Source organism: Triturus cristatus, chromosome 7 (genome assembly GCF_964204655.1).
Source record: "Triturus cristatus chromosome 7, aTriCri1.1, whole genome shotgun sequence".
NCBI classification, from domain to species: domain Eukaryota; kingdom Metazoa; phylum Chordata; class Amphibia; order Caudata; family Salamandridae; genus Triturus; species Triturus cristatus.
The window spans coordinates 548686456-548705735 of record NC_140590.1 but is presented as its reverse complement, the minus strand read 5'-3'; the positions used below and the strand labels follow the sequence as shown (position 1 = coordinate 548705735).

Sequence of the window (19280 nt, the reverse complement as noted above, 5' to 3'; positions counted from 1 at the left end):
CCATAAGTACAGCATGCTGGCGTGGCCGTGCAGCGTGTTTTGAGGTGACTGATGTGTGAAGCGCTGCTTGATACGAGAGCGTGAGATCCTTGTTGCTGCTGCTATTTCACTTTTTGCACGTTTTAAGTAACTTTGTTTTTTAAAAGTAATACTGTGTTGGCTCTAACTGTTGAACTGCTCGTAAAATCAAAAAGATACTAATCCCTGTGCTCACCGGTATTTTGACCTTGCGGTGCCCGTCTGTTAGAGCGGACCCGCCCACGTTGAGGTCACCGGTCTAGTTGTTGGCCCCGCACCCATAAGTACAGCACGCTGGCGTGGCCGCGCAGCGGGCGTGCTGAAGGCGCACCTATGGCGTGCCCGTCCGCGCACAGCGCCAGCCATGCTGCCCATATTGGTAAAAATGGAGCTGAAGGCAGTAGGTATATCTATGCAAGAGAACAGCTGCTTGAGTTGGGGGTAGTAGGAGGCAGGAGAGGCAGGGTTAGACTAGAAGAGACTGCAGGGCTAAAGTTTGATTTCATAAAAAAAGATGGCCTGAGGTGTGGGTTGCTTAATGTTAGATCGCTACCAAAGCACCATCTGGAGATTCAATTGCTGGTGGAAATGCATGAATTGGATGTGTTGTTTATGACTGAAACATGGACACATCTTAGCTCAGACCTGGAGCTGAGTATGGCTTGTCCATCTGGGTATAAGTCCTCCATAAACCTCGCTTGGGCGGTCGAGGAGGTGGGGTTGGGATTAGCTTTAAAGATGATTGGGACTTTCAATCTCTTGATATCGAGGAACCGGAGGGGGATAGAACTTTTGGGCTTCTCAATAAAATAGCCCAAGGGACAATTACTGACTGGTCTAGTCAGTTATAGACCCCCTGGAACAACTAGTCCCCTCTTTCAACAAGAATTTATTGAAGTCCTGAGTAATCTGGCATTGTCCCACTCCAGACTGCTTGTCGTACGGGATTTTAACCTATGGCCGAATGGAACATTAGATTCAGGATATCACAATATTATTCAATCTTGTGAAATTCTTAACCTACAACAGTGGGTTACGGGATCTACCCACGGGAGGGGACACACACTGGATCTAGTGTTCTCTAATGAACAGATAATGGGATCAATTGAAGCCCTACCAGTGTGTTGGTCGGACCATCATCTGATTATCTTCCAGTTGTACAATCTTGGATTAAATCGTTCTAATTATAAGATTGATCGGAAATTTCAAAGTAGAGACAAAGAAGGCAAAGGTTCTCCCGGTGTTTGTTCCCACTGAGAAGTACGACATTAATAAGACAGTGGAGGAGAATTATGCAATTTATTGCAATAATATTAGCACTAGGCTAGATCAAATCGCCCCATTAAAAAATCATACAAAACTTGGCAGACCGTCAGCCCCATGGTTTAATGAAAAACTTAGAACCTTGAAACTTGGCTGTAAGCAAGCAGAAAGGAAATGGCGCAGAGCCTATACTGAGAAGGATAACATCTCCTAGAGGATTGCCATAGTGGAGTACAGGAAAGAAATTGCGATAGCTAAAACAGAGTTTTTTGCTAATTCTATCCTGAAGGCACAAAATAGCACTAAGGATGTATTTAGGATTGTAGACACTCTGATTAATCCGGAGTGTGCAAAGAACAAGATTGTGCCCAGTCAGGCACTGTATGATAGATTGGCAATCTTCTTTGAGGATAAGGTAAGTAACATTGTCATTGGCCTAAACTCAGGGTATATGCCCAAGGAATCACACTCAGTGAGTCAAGTTGAGAGGGGGAAATTATACTCCCTGGATCATTTTGACATGCTTTCTTTAGGGGATTTTGAAAAAATGGCCATGGCAGTATCCTCTGGATCTTTTTTGGACCCTCTGCCACATAAAATCTGGAAGGGGCTGGCTCCGGAATTGTTTCCGGCACTATGGCAAATTTGTAATCAATCCCTGATGAATGGTACTGTGCCGACCTGTTTGAAGCAGACGTCGGTGACACCTTTGCTGAAAAAGGTGACCCTTAACCCAGCCTGTCTGAAGAACGATAGACCGATCTCCCTCTTACCTTATCGAATAAAAATTCTGGAGCGAGTGGTTAGTAAAACACTCTCCCAGTTTTTAGAAAGAAATAACACTTGGATAGGGTGCAATTTGGATTTCGCCCTGGCCATGGGACAGAGACGGCTCTGGTGACCGTTATGGACGATCTGCGAATGCGAGCAGACTGGGGACAGTCGGCCATTTTGGTTCTTCTCGACCTGTCTGCCGCGTTCGATACGGTAAACCATGAGATTCTTCTGTCCAGGCTTGAAGAGGTGGGAGTGACGGGCACTGCCCTTAAGTGGCTTCATTCTTACTTATCCAACAGACAACAAGCAATAGCCCTGCCTCCTTTTCGTTCCAAGTTTTCTAATATACTGCATGGTGTTCCACAGGGTTCGGCAATAAGCCCTATCCTTTTTAATATCTATATGAGTCCCCTTCCTACAATTATAAGATCTCATAATGTCAACTTAGTTAATTATGCAGATGATACTCCGCTTATCCTGTCCTTAGAAGTCGAGCAATCAGTTTCTTTAATAGATTTTCATGCTTGTCTACAGGATATAGCGACCTGGCTCAGGGAGAACTCCCTTCAATTTAATTGTGAGAAAACAGAGATCCTATACTGCACAGTAGGAAGAATTCCCCCTACATTTCCATCTAACTTCTGGCCAACTGCTGCTAGTGCCCCATTTGCTCCCAGTTACGCTGTGCATAATCTGGGAGTCGTGTTTGATAACAAATTGACACTAGAGAAACATGTCAACAAGACAGTTGGGAGTTGTTTCAGTCTGATCAGGGCTTTTCGAAAAATCTTTCCGATGTTTTCATTGGAGGCCAGGACACTGATAGTCCGGAGTACTATCCTCTGCAGATTAGACTACTGCAATGCTTTGCTTTTGGATTCCCCGCGGTATCTGATTGAGAGATTGCAGAGAATACAGACCATGGCTGCCAAGACAGCACTGGGACGATCACGTTGTTCCTCTGCCTCTTTGGCACTTTCTGATTTACATTGGCTGCCAGTCTTGCAGAGAATACAATTTAACGCCTTATGCATTTTGTTTAAGGCCCTACACGGACATGGACCTAAATCTTTACAGGAAAAATTTAATTGGTATGCTCCCCCAAGGATGCTCCGATCATCTTCAGCAAATCTGGTGAGGGTGCATAGAGTCAAGAAAGTTAAATCAGGAGGCAGAGCTTTCTGCACGGCAGCCCCCCGTCTCTGGAACAAACTTCCATTGGATATTCGACAGATAGATAACATTCTGAAGTTCAGAAAAAGGATAAAAACCTGGCTCTTTCCCTGTGCCTGCTCTTTAGTTCCCTGCTAATTCCGCCTGGCAGGGGCAATAGCTCTTTTTACATTCAGTTAACATCTTAACATAGTGCCAGGTTACCCGTAGGGTGTCAGCTGCGCTCTATAAGCAACTGTAATAATAATTTGTTACCCTTTTTGACCATAATGAAAAAATAAAAACTGTATAACTAAAGTGCAAGAAAAAAAGAATTAACAGCGGACAGGTACACAGGGTAGGACAGATTTTGATCCTATTGACCAGAGTTAGAGATGAGGCAAGCTTCTGAGTTCTCAGGACTTGAAGATGTCTGAATGAGGAGAAATGTTTTTAGGAAGGAACTGCAATAGTCCTATATGAGGGTAGTTAGTAATTGTGTTATCTTTTTGATTCCCGAGATGGTGAGGAGGTGTCTCATATTCTAGATGAATATCAAAGTACAGTTGTCAAAGGAGATCACTAAATTGATGTGTAACTCATTAGAGAGAATTGGGTGCAGAGTACTTTCTCCCACAATTCAATCTCCTGCTTTTCACTTTATTCCACTTTGAACTTAGTCTTGGTTTTCTTTCTTCCTTTCTCGGCCCAGTTTTGCTCTTTTTTTTTTTTTACCCTTAGCCTTGACTCTTTTAATCATTTCGCCCACCCCCATTTTCGATTCTCTACGATGCGCCCTTTTCCCCCATCTAGTCCTTCACCCTTTTGCCCTCAGCTGCCTTTACCTTTTTATAGCCCTGATTCCCTCTTTCCACGCTTGTCCATGCATGCCAGTCTGCTCTTCTCACCTCTTGGTCGCCATCACCCTTTTGTTCTTCAATAACTTTCCATGTGTGTTCCTTTCACCCCAGATGGAGTACAGACAGGAGCAGCTGAGCTGGATCCCACTGTCAAGGGCAGACGATGAATCCTGTCTGGATCTGATCTGTGCGAAACCTTATGGGATCTTGCGCATACTTGATGACCAGACTGCCTTGCCCCAGGTGTGCTTAAATCTTGTTCATTGGGCTTTAAGTATAAACCACCGTTTCAAATATAAGAATGGAATATTTGGGATGGGCTTGGTCATTAAGACATAGAGCTCTTAGGGAATTTGCGGGAGTATCTACTACAGGGACCCATGAATAGTTAGTAGTAAAATTCCCTTAAATTAAGCAGCATTACTTTGAAATGCATTTTAAAAACATGAAAAAATAAGTAGAAAAATGTTTCTATTAGTCTTCTGCCACGTTTAATTCTTGTCTTAAATTGTAATTTTTAGCTTGTTGATCTGTTTGATTTTGTTTTTTCTTTGTATTTGGTTTAATTGGAATTTTAAGATATTTAAATGATGATTTTATCTATTTTTATTATTAGGTTCTGATAACAGTGTTTTTTGTGTATGTTTGTGTCTTTTATGGATTTCTTTTAAAATTCGAATAAAGACTATGAATGAATGGAATGGAATAAGTTGTCCTTATGGCAAAACATAGCATCTCTGCAGTTCCCTCAAGTATGTTCCGACAGCAATATCCCTCCCCCGCCCCAGAATAGGTGCAGAACCAGAAATGGTAAAAAGGAAGAGAGGAAAGAGAAACTACACTCACCAAAACATTGTCCCTCCTCTACAAAATCCCCAGTCATTAACCCCTTCGCTGCTAGGCCTCCCCCCGTGCTAAGCCTTTTTTTTTTTTGCTGTTTGGGGTAGTTCGAGCGTAGGCCCCCTGTCTCTGACCACATAAGGTATCCATGACATATTTGCGTCCTTTTCTTCCCACATCATGCGGATTCTAAAGGTACCCAGGGTTTGTGGATTCTCCTGGAGGGGACCCAGAAATTAGCCAAAATACAGCAACATTTTTTTTGTTTTTGAAAAATGGGAAACAAGTGCTGCAAATGAAAGCATCTGGTTTTTTTCCCTGCAAATGGTATCAACAAAGGGTTTGTGGTGCTGAAATCACCAGCTTTCAGGGACTGATAGAATTTTGTCAGAAAACCGACATTTTTTACACAGTTTTGGTATTTTACTGGGACATAGCCTATTTTTTGTGCTTTCAACCGTCTTCCAGTTAATGGTAGAAATGGGTATGAAAGCAATAATTGATCCTGGAAAGCTATACATTTCAGAAAAGTAGACAAAATTCTAAATTCAGCATGTGGTCATCTTTGTAGATCCTTCAAGGTTTCTTAATGGAACCTAACGGTTGAAAATAGAAAAAATTGAAAATTAGTTGAAAAAACAGCCATGTGTGCCAACGTTTTCACCTGTAACTTCTAAGTATGACAATATTTTTAAGCAATATACCGTTACATCTGCTGGACCTTTCTGGTTGTGGGGGTATATAGGACTTGTAAGTTCACCAAGAACCTGACGAACCCATAGCCGATAACTGAACAGTGTCTTGCAATGGTTTTTTATTGTGTACCGGGTATATAGCAATTCATTTGGGAAAATATATACGGTGAAAGATCGGGATGAAAGACAACTATGTATTTCTGAAATTGGAACAAAATATAGAGTTTAGAAACAGTAGCTATTTGAACATCTCCGAAATTGTGGGTACCCATACTAGCATGTGAATTATAGGACATTTTTCAAAGTGACTTCTTTTTTACACATTGTCTTTCATTTGAAAGGCAGAAATGCATCGAAAGTCAATAGGTAATAACAATTGCTCTACAATTCGGAGTTACCCTAAGTCTCCCAATAAAAATGGTACCTCACTTGTGTGGGTAGGCCTAGTGCCCGCGACAGGAAACGGCTCAAAACGCAACATAGACCCACTTAATTTTTACAGTGAAAACGTACCTGTTCGAGACATATGAGCTGCAGATCGGATTGGGTTGAAACGATGATATCAAAAACAACCAAAGGTGATGGACTTAAATAGTAGCACCTCACTTTTAATAATGCTGCTGCCTTATCTGGCTGTTAGTGCACAATAACTCCAGCACCATTCACCTAGTGGTGCCTCAGAAGAGAATCTCTGACAATTTATTCACAACAAATGGAGGTGCACTGAACATAAAATAGAGAGTCCAAAGTGTTTTTCTGTTTCTTTGTTTGACTTTTATTTCATAGCTGATAAAAACACAACAACAGCCAACGCGTTTCGTTCCTTTAAAGACAAATTTTAACGGAACTTCTTCAGGGCTGTAACAGAATAGAAAAGACATTTTTATAACACTCATTAAAACTGACGGACGTACACATATTTACAAACGTTTAAAAAGGTTTTTGTTTTAGATTATACAATTATATAAAGATACAAAAATGGAGGCATTATGTACATAAGATGCCCTAAAAACAAATTTATTTGTTGGCGTTCTTTTACATATTTTATAGTACCCTATTTATATATGTTTCTTCAAATAGACAAATTAATCACTGTACTATGTTCAAAGATCATATTGACAAATTCTTTAAAAAATCCAAAAGAATATTTCATTTCTAAATTTATATATTCCAAAACTAAGACTCGAAAGGTAAAAACTATTATCTCACCTCAAAATGACGGCAAGTCAAGTATAGGCTTTTTATTTGATGATTGGTAAATAAGAAATAGACAGCGCATCCCACATCAGGACATCCAAAATATCAGAATTAATCTAAAAAATTAAGACAAAGGAAACCAAATTAGAACAACCTGAGCTTAATAACAAGAGATTTCAAAGAGAGGGGGTTGAATAGCACCATTTATCTCACCTTCGTCAGTCGCAGAAGGTATAAATGTGTCTAGAGAGCCAGTTATTCAATATTAAAGATGAGGAGGTCCAATATAATGATGGCTATCAGATTTCTTAATAAAAATCTAAAGCAAAAACAAAAACCAGTATTGAATCAAATATAATGGAGACACAAAATAGAAAATCATTGCTTCATGAAATAGGAATCTGTCATTTATAAAAGTCACAAGACTCCACAGTGTTCACCATCACTAGAAGAGGAGTAGACCAAGACCAGAGATTTCAATTTTAAAAAATCAGAACAGAAGACAAAACCGTGGCCATAAACAATTTAGTAGTTTGTAGATCGAACCTCTTTCTAGTAATGGCTATGTTCTCGCCAGTACAATAACTTCAAAAGGTTGTGAGAATCATTACTTAATGACATAAAAATCTGGCGTTTATAAAAGACACGAGACTCCACAATGTTCACCGTTATTGGAAGAGGAATAGACCAAGACCAGAGATTTCGATTTTGAAAATCCGAACAGAAGACAAACCGTAACCATAAACAATTTAGTAGTTGATAGATCGAACTTCTTACTAGTAATGACTCGGTTCTCACCTGTACGATAGCTTCAAATGGTTGTGTAAGGCGGAAAGTCTTAATTTACAAAAGTAGACGCTCAATTTTTGAACAGCAAAATATCGATCAAACACCTAATAAAAAATATATATTTATATAAATAAATACATTTTTGGTGAACAGATTGATATTTACCAACAAAATTGTATATCTGTATATACGTTCAAACTAGGACATATGAAACTAGAAGAATAACTCGTGTCTTAAAAATTTTTTTTTTGATGAAGAAGGTTTAAAGCTTTTCACAGACATATTCAACCTGTGTTTCTGAAAAAATGGAATCGATACTTTATATAATTGCTGGATACTTCAAAAAAGTAATCAATACTTAGAATCCAAATGAACAATAGTTCCACCAGATAATCATAGGAATCACAAAACGCAATTTATTTTATATACATATATTAGGCATTCACAGCTATACTAAATTTTATCTGTAGCTTCAATGCATGACATATATATGAGTATACACTAAGAACCATAGTCTCTGATTCCTAATGAAGAACTTAAAAAGCGGGAGAAAAAAAAAAAAAAGGGGGCGGAGGGGGGAGGAAAAGGGGAGAAGAAGGCAAATTCTGAAGGCCATGGGAGGTTGGGTAATACTTCTATCTAATTAAAATGTATAAGGCTGGACAACCAAGTTGAATATTGCTCCAACAGACAAACAGACTAAAGTTTCAGATTTTTGACCAAAACTAATACATTATTTGTCACATCTAAAAAGATACCAAATTAACCTCATATTGACTATCTAAACAAGTTTACAGAGTTCTATTTGCCATGGAAATACCTTGATACGTGATTCCTGCTCTCTCTCCGATTCACCGACAAACTCCATAGTAGTTTCCCGCCGCTTTTATACCATTTTTGGGTCCTCTAAATCAGAAACACCTGATCTTGAATATTAGACGCGTAATTAGTGACATCATAGATGCGCGACGCTCGCATTGGAGCAGCCTTGTATGTGGGAAGCCTCTCGCAAACGGTTCGGCCATTTTGAAGTGTCTAAAGTATAAATGTTTCCAACTGTATTATACTGAATATAACGCTCGTTGGATAAATATCTGATTTCAAACAAAGAAATAATAATCTGTGCTTTAGTAAATCAGAAAGTGACGATGTAAATCGTAATTCTAACAATGATTACGACTCGGTCAGAAACAACTGATAAATACGTTTCTTTCGCTGTCATGAGACACACAAGAATTCAAATAATTACCCTTGCTATCCTGTAATAAAAAGGCAAAGAAAATACTGAAAGACGAAAGCTGTAGAAATATGAAAAAGGAAACTAAGCAAAGGATACCGTTTTCATGCTCTAAAATTTCGGCCATCTTTAAAAGTCAGTTGTATCTAAATCCATTAAGTTGGTTCTTATACTAGCCATGTATATAAATGAAAAGATAATGGTTCGAGCCTATAATGATGACTAATATAATGATATGAGTTATAAATCTAATACTATTACGAATCGTGCTAAAGCGGCAATATAAGTATACTACTATTATTAATACAAAAACATACAATATATTATGGTTGATCATAAGATCCTTTAATAAGGAAAAAAAGAGGAAATTAAGTAGAACAGAAAGTGTAATCATTAACTGTGTAATCTATTAAATTATGTAAAAATAGCAGCGTGACACTTCAAAAAGATGCCTTATGATAAATGCGAAAGTAATCCACAGCGGAGTCTTACAAGTATACAGCCCTGGTATATTGGCTGTATCTTAAAAAACGATAAAGAAGGGGGAATATAAGATTTAGATTTGTGGAAAGAAAACCCTTGTTGCCATATAATAAATGAGAAAGTAATCCACAGCGGAATCTTACAAATATACAGCCCTGGTGTATTAGCTGTATCTTAAACCATAAAGGGGGGGGAATATAAAATTTAGATTTTTAGAGAGGTCCCTTGTTAGTCCAAAACTTGCATAACTTGTCTTGTTATCAGATCAGATAAGACAACAGTCAAAAGATACTTTCATCGTCATGTTCATTTTTTATCTTTCGCTTAGTACAGGTTGTTAATGTAATTCTAAAAGTAAAACAGCACCAGTATAAACATTGATAGATTGAGTAGTTTCTGGACAGATTTTATAATACATTTAGATGCCACAATTTTCAACCGCTTCATTTGGCTCAACTGAATACAAGATTATATCCATTAATATCTGCCTTAGTTCAGAAAATAATGAAAATAATTATCAGTATTATGACCAAACTTGATTGCTTGTAGTCTACAAATCCATTTAGACTCACGTTGTCTTAAGGTGAGAGCTCTATCACCTCCTCTATTGCATGCTGCCACATGTTCAATTCCAAAGAACCAGAATGTATGGTCATTAGCATGAGCTTGTTTATAATGCTCAGCCATAGGATACCTCGGGTCCCCTGTAACTATGGCTCTTCTGTGCTCCTGGATTCTTAGTTTTAGGCTCCTCGTTGTACTTCCTACATATATTTGATTACATTTACAACCCAATATGTATACCACATAACAAGTTTTGCAATTAATGAACTCTCTGATCTTGTACTGTTTCTGAGTGTTATACACAAATTCCTTCGTTTTGTTTTTACCAAAAGCACACATGTTGCAGGAGCTACATGTGAAAAAACCAGCCGGTTTTGTAGGTAACCATGTTGAAGGTCTCTGTGATGAGGTCACATAGCTGGGGCACAGTCTTTCTTTTAGTGTTATTCCCTTCTTATAGGTTACACTTGGATTTTTAGTGAGAGTCGTTTTAAAGGCGGGTATTTCCAATAGCATATGCCAGCTATTTTTCAAGATTCTAAAAATCCTTTGACTGTGTGAGGTGTATCTAGTTATAAAACGAGGCTTATCATTATGAATCTTCCTCTTCTTAGTGTTGATCTCCAGAGTGGAGTCTCTACTTAGTTGATGCACTCGGGAAATGGCTGATTTTACATCACTCTTTTCATATCCTCTTTCCAAAAATTTACTTCCAGTCTCTAAGACATTCTTTTCAAAGACTGTTGTTTCTGAGCAGTTTCTTCTTACCCTTACTAGCTCTCCGTAGGGGATATTTTTGATAACAGATCTAGAATGAGCGCTGGTAGCATGGAGTACTCCATTACAGGACGTCTCTTTCCGATACAAAGCATTCCATCTTTCACGTATAGATGTAGATTTAGAAAATCAATTTTATCTCTGTTGTAGGTCATTGTTAACGTTACATTGTATGGATTATCATTGAGGTAGTGAAAATAGTCATGTAGACAAGTTTCAGAACCAGACCAGAGGCATATGATGTCATCGATAAACCTACCCCAGAACACTATATTCTGTGTCCAAGGGGAGGCATCTCTGCCCCATGCATGGAGCCCCTCGTACCATCCCATAAATAGGCATGCGTATGAAGGGGCAAATTTGGTGCCCATTGCCGTGCCGCGCAGCTGACGATACCACTTGCCATCGTGGAGAAATAAATTTGTTGTGAGAATCAATTCCATCATTTTTAAGATCATCCTATTATGTTCAAAGGTGTCAGCTCCGTCTTTATCTAAGAAGGACTGTGTTGCCAAGAGACCAAACTTATGCTCAATGCACGTGTAAAGGCTAACAACATCCCAAGTGACAAATAAAAGCTCATCCGACCAAGCAAAATCTTTCAGTTTGGACAGGACGTCTTTGCTGTCTTTTAAAAAAGATGGCAGATTAAACATATACCTTTGTAGTTTTTGGTCCACAAACTCTGACATTTTCTCAGTAGGCGATCCAACTCCCGAAATTATCGGTCTTCCTGGTGGAAATTTGACTTTCTTATGTGTTTTAGGAAGTATATAGATACAAGGGAAACGTGGATTGCTCACTTTTAAGAATCTATATTCTAAGTCATTTAGGAGGCATGTTTCTTTCCATTCTCCCAACCTGAGGTTTATCTGCGAGGTGAGTTCGGCTATGGGATTATTCCTCAATACTTCATAACAGGTCTTATCATTTAACTGTCGATCTATTTCACCCATATAGTCTGCTTTGTTCATTTTAACGACATTATTGCCTTTATCGGCTTTCCTGATGACTATATTACTATCGTTTTCTAGCCTGGTCAGTGCCTCTCTTGGGTTGAAACGTCGACGACCACACAAGGCCCAGATTGACCAAGGCTCTGCACAACTAAAGAATAATCATCAGCTCATAGAGCCATTGCATTTTCCTATTATCTGGCCCATCACCCATATGTACATAATGTTCGAGGCATATGAGCGGCAGATCACACACTTAGCATAGATCGCCATCTGGTGTTGGGCCCGGATGTTTGCACTTGTTTTTGTCCTGGAAAGTCTTTGGAAGTCACGAGATAGATGACTCCTCCTTTGGATCATAGTGCGCATGGTCATCGGCTCCATCCTCAGATTGGTTTTTTCCGCCATCTGGCTCGGATGTGTTTCTCGCGCTCCTGTTCGGAACCGTTACCGATTCCATTTTGACGCGCAGTCCTTCACCCTTTCTACGGTATTGTCTTGATCGCATCTCTCCAAGTCGAAGTCTTCGATTCCGGTCATCGACGAAGGCCTTCGGGCCTACCTGGGCCTTAGCATCTGGCTCATGGAAAGGACGCCATTCAAGAAGTGTCCTCGATGGGGGTTGAAGTTTCCCCACACCGATCTGCATTAGGTGTGTAACCTCTGCTTGTCACTGGAGCACGAGGCCAGAGACTGTCCAGCTTGTGCCTCTTTCCGCTCAAGAAGACTATTCGGGATCGGCGAGCTCGGAGGACCATGGCTCGCTCGTCGACAGCCATCCCAAACGACATCTTCCAAGAGGACGTCGATGTACCGGAGCGGGAGCGGATCGAAGAAGACCTTGTCAGCGCCTCTGAAGCTGATGACTCCGTCGAAGAAATTACTCCGGCGCAAAGGGTACCCCTCCATACAAAAAAGGCTTCAGTCACACTTTTACCTTCGGGCCCAGGTGCACACCCACACACTGCCTCCCACGCCCCGCCCTCAGGCCCGGCAAAGAAGCCTACCAAGCCCTCAGGGGACTCTGGCTCGAGTCAGCCTGCCTCCGGTGCCAAAACTCAATCTGTCCATCAACTGTTGTTTTTGCATTTGTGGGACGGGTATGCTCAGACATGAGTCCCGTGCTCTCCATGCCACTGGAATCAAGCTATCCTGGCTGAAGAGGGGTGAAACCCCGAAACCGGTCCTAGGGTGCTTGGTTCCAGTCCAGCGAGGACCTGGTTTGGCAGTAAGGGCTGGACTGTTCCCATGAGGCACAGGGTCAAGACTGATTTGCATATGGCAGGGTTCAAACTGAAATGGAATGGTGAGCAAAAAAACGATGGATTTAGGCCCAGATCTCTGTACTGGGGTGAATGCATGACATTGTTCTGCATTCTGTCCATCAACTGTTGTTTTTGCATTTGTCACCCCGAGTGGGACGGGTATGCTCAGACGTGAGTCCTGTGCTCTCCATGCCACTGGAATCAAGCTATCCTGGCTGAAGAGGGGTGAAATCCCGAAACCGGTCCTAGGATACTTGGTTCCATTCCAGGGAGGACCTGGTTTGGCAGTTCGGGCTGGACTGTTCCCATGAGGCACAGGGTCAAGACTGATTTGCATATGGCTGGGTTCAAACTGGAATGGCATGGTGAGCAAAAAAACGATGGATTTAGGCCCAGATCTCTGTACTGGGGTGAATGCATGACATTGTTCTGCATTCTGTCCATCAACTGTTGTTTTTGCGAAACTCAATCTTCGGCACCGAAAAAGAAACCGCTGTCCTCCTCCGGGTCGACCGCTGCTTCCAGCTCAAAGCCTTCGACCCCGAAAACGAGCACCGACTGGGCGGCACCGAAAAAACACTTGGCGCAAACCAAGAAGCCACTCCCCAAGAGTTCGGACTCGCACTCTTCAGAGCCGAAAAAATCATCAGGACCGAATAAGCATACAGAGACTGCAAAACAACACGGGTCCAAAGACACTCTGGAGCCGGTGCCAAAAAAGCCCCCGGAACCGAGACAGTCGGAGCCAAAAAACCAAACTTTATCAAAAGAGCTTTTTCGACCAGACCCTGCACAAAAAACTCTTGTTAAAGACCCTAAAACTGGTCAATTGACATTAAGTTCCAGGAAAAGACCACTGGAAAAGCCTACACCTGCTCCGCCACCTAAGAAGAGGGACATTGCTACATCCCCTCTTGGAGTCCCTTCTCCACCTCCTCCTCCACCACCTCCTCCTTCTCCTCCCCTCTCCCCCACCACCTCATTCTCCTACACCATCTCCTACACCAGTAGACGATAATGACACCTCTGACACAGGGGGGGTGTGGACGATGTGCCACTAGGGGATCCCAGTCCGCCTGGTTCCCCTGACTCCTGGGTTGACTATAATACACCTGATGTACCTAATCCTCCGCAAGACGACATTTACCCCTCTAGGCCTTCCCCACCAGAGGACACCATGGGCTTTAATCAACTCGTACTCCGAGCTGCCCAGTACCACGGGGTCGACCTACACACAGACCCAGTCGAGGAGTATTTCTTGTTGGACACTTTCGACACCACACAAAGGTCAACATCTACTTTACCCATGCTCAAAGGAGTTATTAAGCATGCTCCTGATGTATTTAAAGAGCCTGTTAGGGCTCGAGTCATTAACCCTCGCATAGAGAAAAAATACAAAGCTGCCCCTACAGACCCAGCTTACGTTAAGGGCCCTGTCCCATTAGACTTCATGGTGGTATCCAATGCCAGGAAGAGGGCTAACTCTCAGACATCAGGTGACGCAGCCCCACCCGATAAGGAGCTTAAACTCTTGGACGCCTCCGGCAAGAGAACCGCCTCACAAGCAGCTAACGTATGGCGCATCGCCAACACTCAGGCCCTGCTAGCCAGATACGATAGGGCACATTATGATGAGTTAGTCCCTATTGCAACACCTCCCGGAGAAATACAAAAACAAAGCCATCGACCTTATACAGGAAGGTTAACTAATAACCAATACCGCCATTTTTTGCGCTCTCGATGTGGCAGATACTGCCTCCAGAGCTGTAAATACAAGTGTCCTTTTGCGTAGGCACGCTTGGATACGCAGTTCAGGCTTTAAGCCTGAGGTACAAAGTTTGATACTGAACCAACCATTCGACCAAGAACACCTCTTTGTCCCTAATGTAGACTCATCCCTGGAGAAAATGAAAAAGGACACGGACACAGCCAAGTCAATGGGAGCCTTGCAATCGCAAGCTCCCAGATGTTTTTTGTCGCTCCTCCTACAAAGGCAACTCCAGAGGCTACTCATCAGACAACCCCTCTACCTCTTACAAGGCTCCCACCCAGTCAACCTTCACCAGAGGTTACCAGAGAGGAGGTTACAGAGGCAACAATAACAAGGGCAGAGGCAAGACTAACACCCGCTCTGCCTCCACCCCTACCCAATGACTTCCCTCCGCTACCCCCGGACCATTCCACTCCTGTCTGGGGAAGACTACAACAGTTCTTCCTGTCTGGACCAACATCACCACAGACAGGTGGGTGCGACAGATAGTTCAATCAGGCTATTGTCTCAAACTTACCTCTACCCCCCCAAACATACCACCCAAACAGCGTCCAATGTCACAAGAACATTGATCACTGCTGAAGCAGGAGATAATCGCCCTCCTTCAAAAAAATGCAATAGGACTGGTTCCCCTGCGCCACAAAACACGGGAGTTTACTCCCTGTATTTTCTCATACCAAAGAAGAATGGCTCTCTGAGACCTATTTTAGACCTCAGACCCCTAAACCTATACATACGCAGACCATTTCCACATGGTCACACTTCAGCAGGTCCTTCCCCTTCTTTCACAAGGCGACTGCCTTGCTACCATAGATCTCAAGGATGCCTACTTCCATATTCCCATTCACGCAGCTCACAGGAAGTATCTCAGGTTTGTAGTGGACGGGCAGCACTGTCAATTCAAAGTACTCCCGTTCGGAATCACAACAGCACCAAGGGTATTCACCAAGTGCCTAGCAGTAGTAGCATCCCATTTAAGAAGACAGCACATTCACGTCTTCCCATATCTCGACGACTGGCTCATAAAAGCCAGCTCATACAACCAGTGTGTACATCACACTCACGCGACTATCCAACTACTCCACGACCTGGGGTTCACAGTAAACCACACCAAATCTCATCTGCAACGGTCCCACACACAACAATACCTCAGTGCCACCATAGACGCCTCAAGAGCGCTAGCCTATCCCACTCTAGCCAGGATAGCAAGCATGCAGGCTCTCCTCCCCAAATTTCAACCTCAACACTCCCAGCTTGAGTGTTCATGCAACTCATAGGGATGATGGCCTCTTGCACATTTATAGTGCCTCACGCAAGACTCCAGATGTGTCCGCTACAAGAGTGCTTAGCATGCCAATGGAACCAGGCTCAAGGTCAGCTAACAGATCTGGTGTTGGTAGACGGTCACACTCCTCGCTCTCTGCAGTGGTGGAACACCAAAAACCTTTCCAAAGGGCGACCGTTTCTAGAGCCAGTTCTGGAAATTGTCATTGCATCGCTCTCCGGCTTGGGAGCTCGCCTATTACATCGCACCATGCAGGACAGATTGACACCTCAACAAAAGTTACTCCACATCAACCACCTGGAGTTACTAGCCATATTCTTAGCCTTAAAAGCATTCCAAAAGCAAATATCAGGCAAAGCTGTCTTAGTCCTCACAGACAACATGACAGCCATGTACTAGATACAGAAACAAGGCGGGACACAAACTCTGCAGCTCTCTCAGCTAGCACAGAGCATATGGAGATGGGCTATATCTCAGTATATATTTCTCCTAGCCCAACATGTCCTGGCAGTTGAAAACACCAAAGCCGATCTGTTAAGTCGTCAAACACAACAGATCCACGAGTGGGAACTTCATCCGCAAGTTCTTCAGCCATTCTTTCAAATGTGGGGGCAACCACAGATAGACCTCTTTGCCACCCACGAAAACGCCAAATGCCCAAGCTTCGCCGCCAGATATCCACACCCGTTGTCCAAAGGCAATGCGATATGTATGAATTGCTCGGGCAGATTTGCGTACGCTTTTCCGCCTCTCCCACTCATTCCATTGGTGGTGCGCAAACTACAGCAACACTCACTGACTCTCATTCTAGTTGCGCCAACTTGAGCCAGACAACCGTGGTACACCACATTACTGGAACTGTCTGTAGCTCAACACCAAAAATGACACCTCTCACCCGGCCTCTTAACCCACAACCGTGGAGAGATCAGACACCCGGACCCAGCTCAGCTGAACCTTGCGATATGGCTCCTGAGCTCTTAGAGTATGGTTACCTTGATCTTCCCCCCGACTGTATGAACGTCATTAGAGAAGCTAGACGTCCCACCACTAGAGGGTGCTATGCACCCAAGTGGAAGCGATTTGTGATATATTGTCATAACACCATCAATCCCCTAGACGTGTCTATCCAACACATCATAGGGTACCTTCTACACCTCCAAAGGTGCAACTTAGCCTATACGTCTATTAGACTGCACCTTGCTGCCATAGCAGCATACCTACAAAATAGACAACACATCACTTTTCAGGGTACCTGCCATCAAAGCCTTTATGGAAGGCCTTAAAAGGATAATCCCTCCCAGAGTTCCACCCTCACCTGTGTGGAATTTAAACATCGTTCTCACAAGACTAATGGGCCCTCCTTTTGAACCTCTACATAAATGTGAGCTACAATTCTTAACATAGAAAGTAGCTTTCCTAGTGGCCATTACTTCTCTTAGGCGAGTCAGTGAGCTACAAGCACTAACTATCCAGGAACCTTTTTTGCAAACCCATCACAACAAGGTTGTTCTACGAACTAATCCTAAATTCCTTCCTAAAGTCATTTCTCTCTTCCACCTCAATCAGTCTGTGGAGTTGCCCGTATTTTTTCCGCAACCTCAGACAGTCGCAGAAAGAGCTCTTCATACTTAAGTTGTTAAAAGAGCATTTCTTTATTACATCGAGAGAACACAACATTTTCGTAAGACCAAACAACTTTTTGTGCCTTTCTCACCACCACACAATGGCAACCCCATATCAAAGTCTGGATTAGCTAGATGGATTGTTAAATGCATACAAATTTGCTACCACAAAGCAAAACGTACTTTATCTGTTCCTCCGAAAGCCCACTCTACACGAAAGATAGGGGCTTCTATGGCATTTCTAGGGAACATTCCCTTGGATGACATCTGCAGGGCAGCTACATGGTCTACACTGCACACATTCACAAAACACTATTGTGTAGATGTGCAAACAAAACAACAAGTTAGTGTGGGCCAGGCTGTTCTCAAAACACTATTCCAAACTACTGCAGCAGATACTGGTGGTCGCCGCTAAGGATGGGTACTGCAATACAATCTATGCTAAGTGTGTGATCTGCATCTCATATTCCTCGAACAGCCAATGCTACTTACCAGTATGCATCTGTTCTTGGCATGTCGAGCTGCAGATCCACACACGCCCACCCGTCTCCCCGGCTACCTTTATCTGTTCCAGTACTATCTTATTTAGATACAGCATACATGGGCATCTTTACTGTTTCTTACCTAGCTCCATCATTTCCCTGCTGGCGAAAAACAAATCCGAGGATGGAGCCGATGCCCATGCGCACTATGATCTAAAGGAGAAGACCCCTATCTCGTGACTTCCAAAGACTTTCCAGAATAAAAACAAGTGCGAACATCCGGGCCGAACACCAGATGGCGATCTATGCTAAGTGTGTGGATCTGCAGCTCTACATGCCAAGAACAGATGCATACTGGAAAGTAGCGTTTGCCTTTTTTTCAAAGTGCCTAGCTGTGGAGTTTGAACCCTGGCTCTGCCGGCACCTAGGGAAACCTAGCAAACCTATACATGTTTGAAAACTAGACACCCAGGGGAGTCCAATATGAGGTGATTTGTCTGGCTCTCACCAGGTTCTGGTACCCAGAATCCCTTGTAAACCTCAAACTTTGTCAGAAAGAAAACCTTTTCCTCACATTTCTGTGATGGAAAGTTCTGGAATCTGCGTGGATCCACAAAATTCTACCCACCCCACATTTCCCAAAGTCTTCCGATAAAAATAGTACCTCACTTGTGCGGGTAGGCCTAGTGCCCACGACAGGAAACTGCCCAAAACGTATTGAGGAGACATCAAAATTACCTATCACAAAACAACCTGGTTTTGCAAGGGGGGGGTCACCTGGGTTTTTGGCCCCGGGCTCGGCGGCCATCTTGGGAAACCTACCAAACCTACACATTTATGAAAACTAGACATCCGGGGGAGTCCAGGGAGATATGGCTTGCCCCCCAATGTTTTCCTACCCAGAATCCCCTGCAGACCTCAAATTTAGCTGAAAAAAAATCACATTTTCCACTTATTTGTGTGGCATCACCGTGCCAGCACAAATGTCTTACCCAACAGCGTTTTACTCAGTCTCCCGAGTAAAATGATACCTCACTTGTGTGGGTGTCCAATGCAGAGTTGGTTAGAACCGTATTATTTAAAAAATGTAGTGCTTAACATTTGGGGTTGTTATACCCTTAATCACTATGTTTTTGGCTCTTCCCAGTCACAGGCTTTTGCCCCACCCACACAAGTGAGGTATCATTTTACTCGTGAGAATGAGGGAAACACTGTGGGGTAGGATATTTGTGCCAGCACGGTGATAC

General features: G+C 42.8%; 1 protein-coding gene across 1 annotated transcript in view; it reads left to right on the top strand.

Moving 5' to 3' along the window:
• The window catches only part of MYO15B (myosin XVB), a 1465505-nt gene that overhangs the window by 87415 nt on the left and 1358810 nt on the right, over nucleotides 1-19280 (top strand). Inside the window, exon 7 of the mRNA XM_085614939.1 lies at nucleotides 4182-4313. Coding sequence (XP_085471065.1) covers nucleotides 4182-4313 — 132 coding nt within the window. The remainder of the gene's footprint in view (nucleotides 1-4181; nucleotides 4314-19280) is intronic.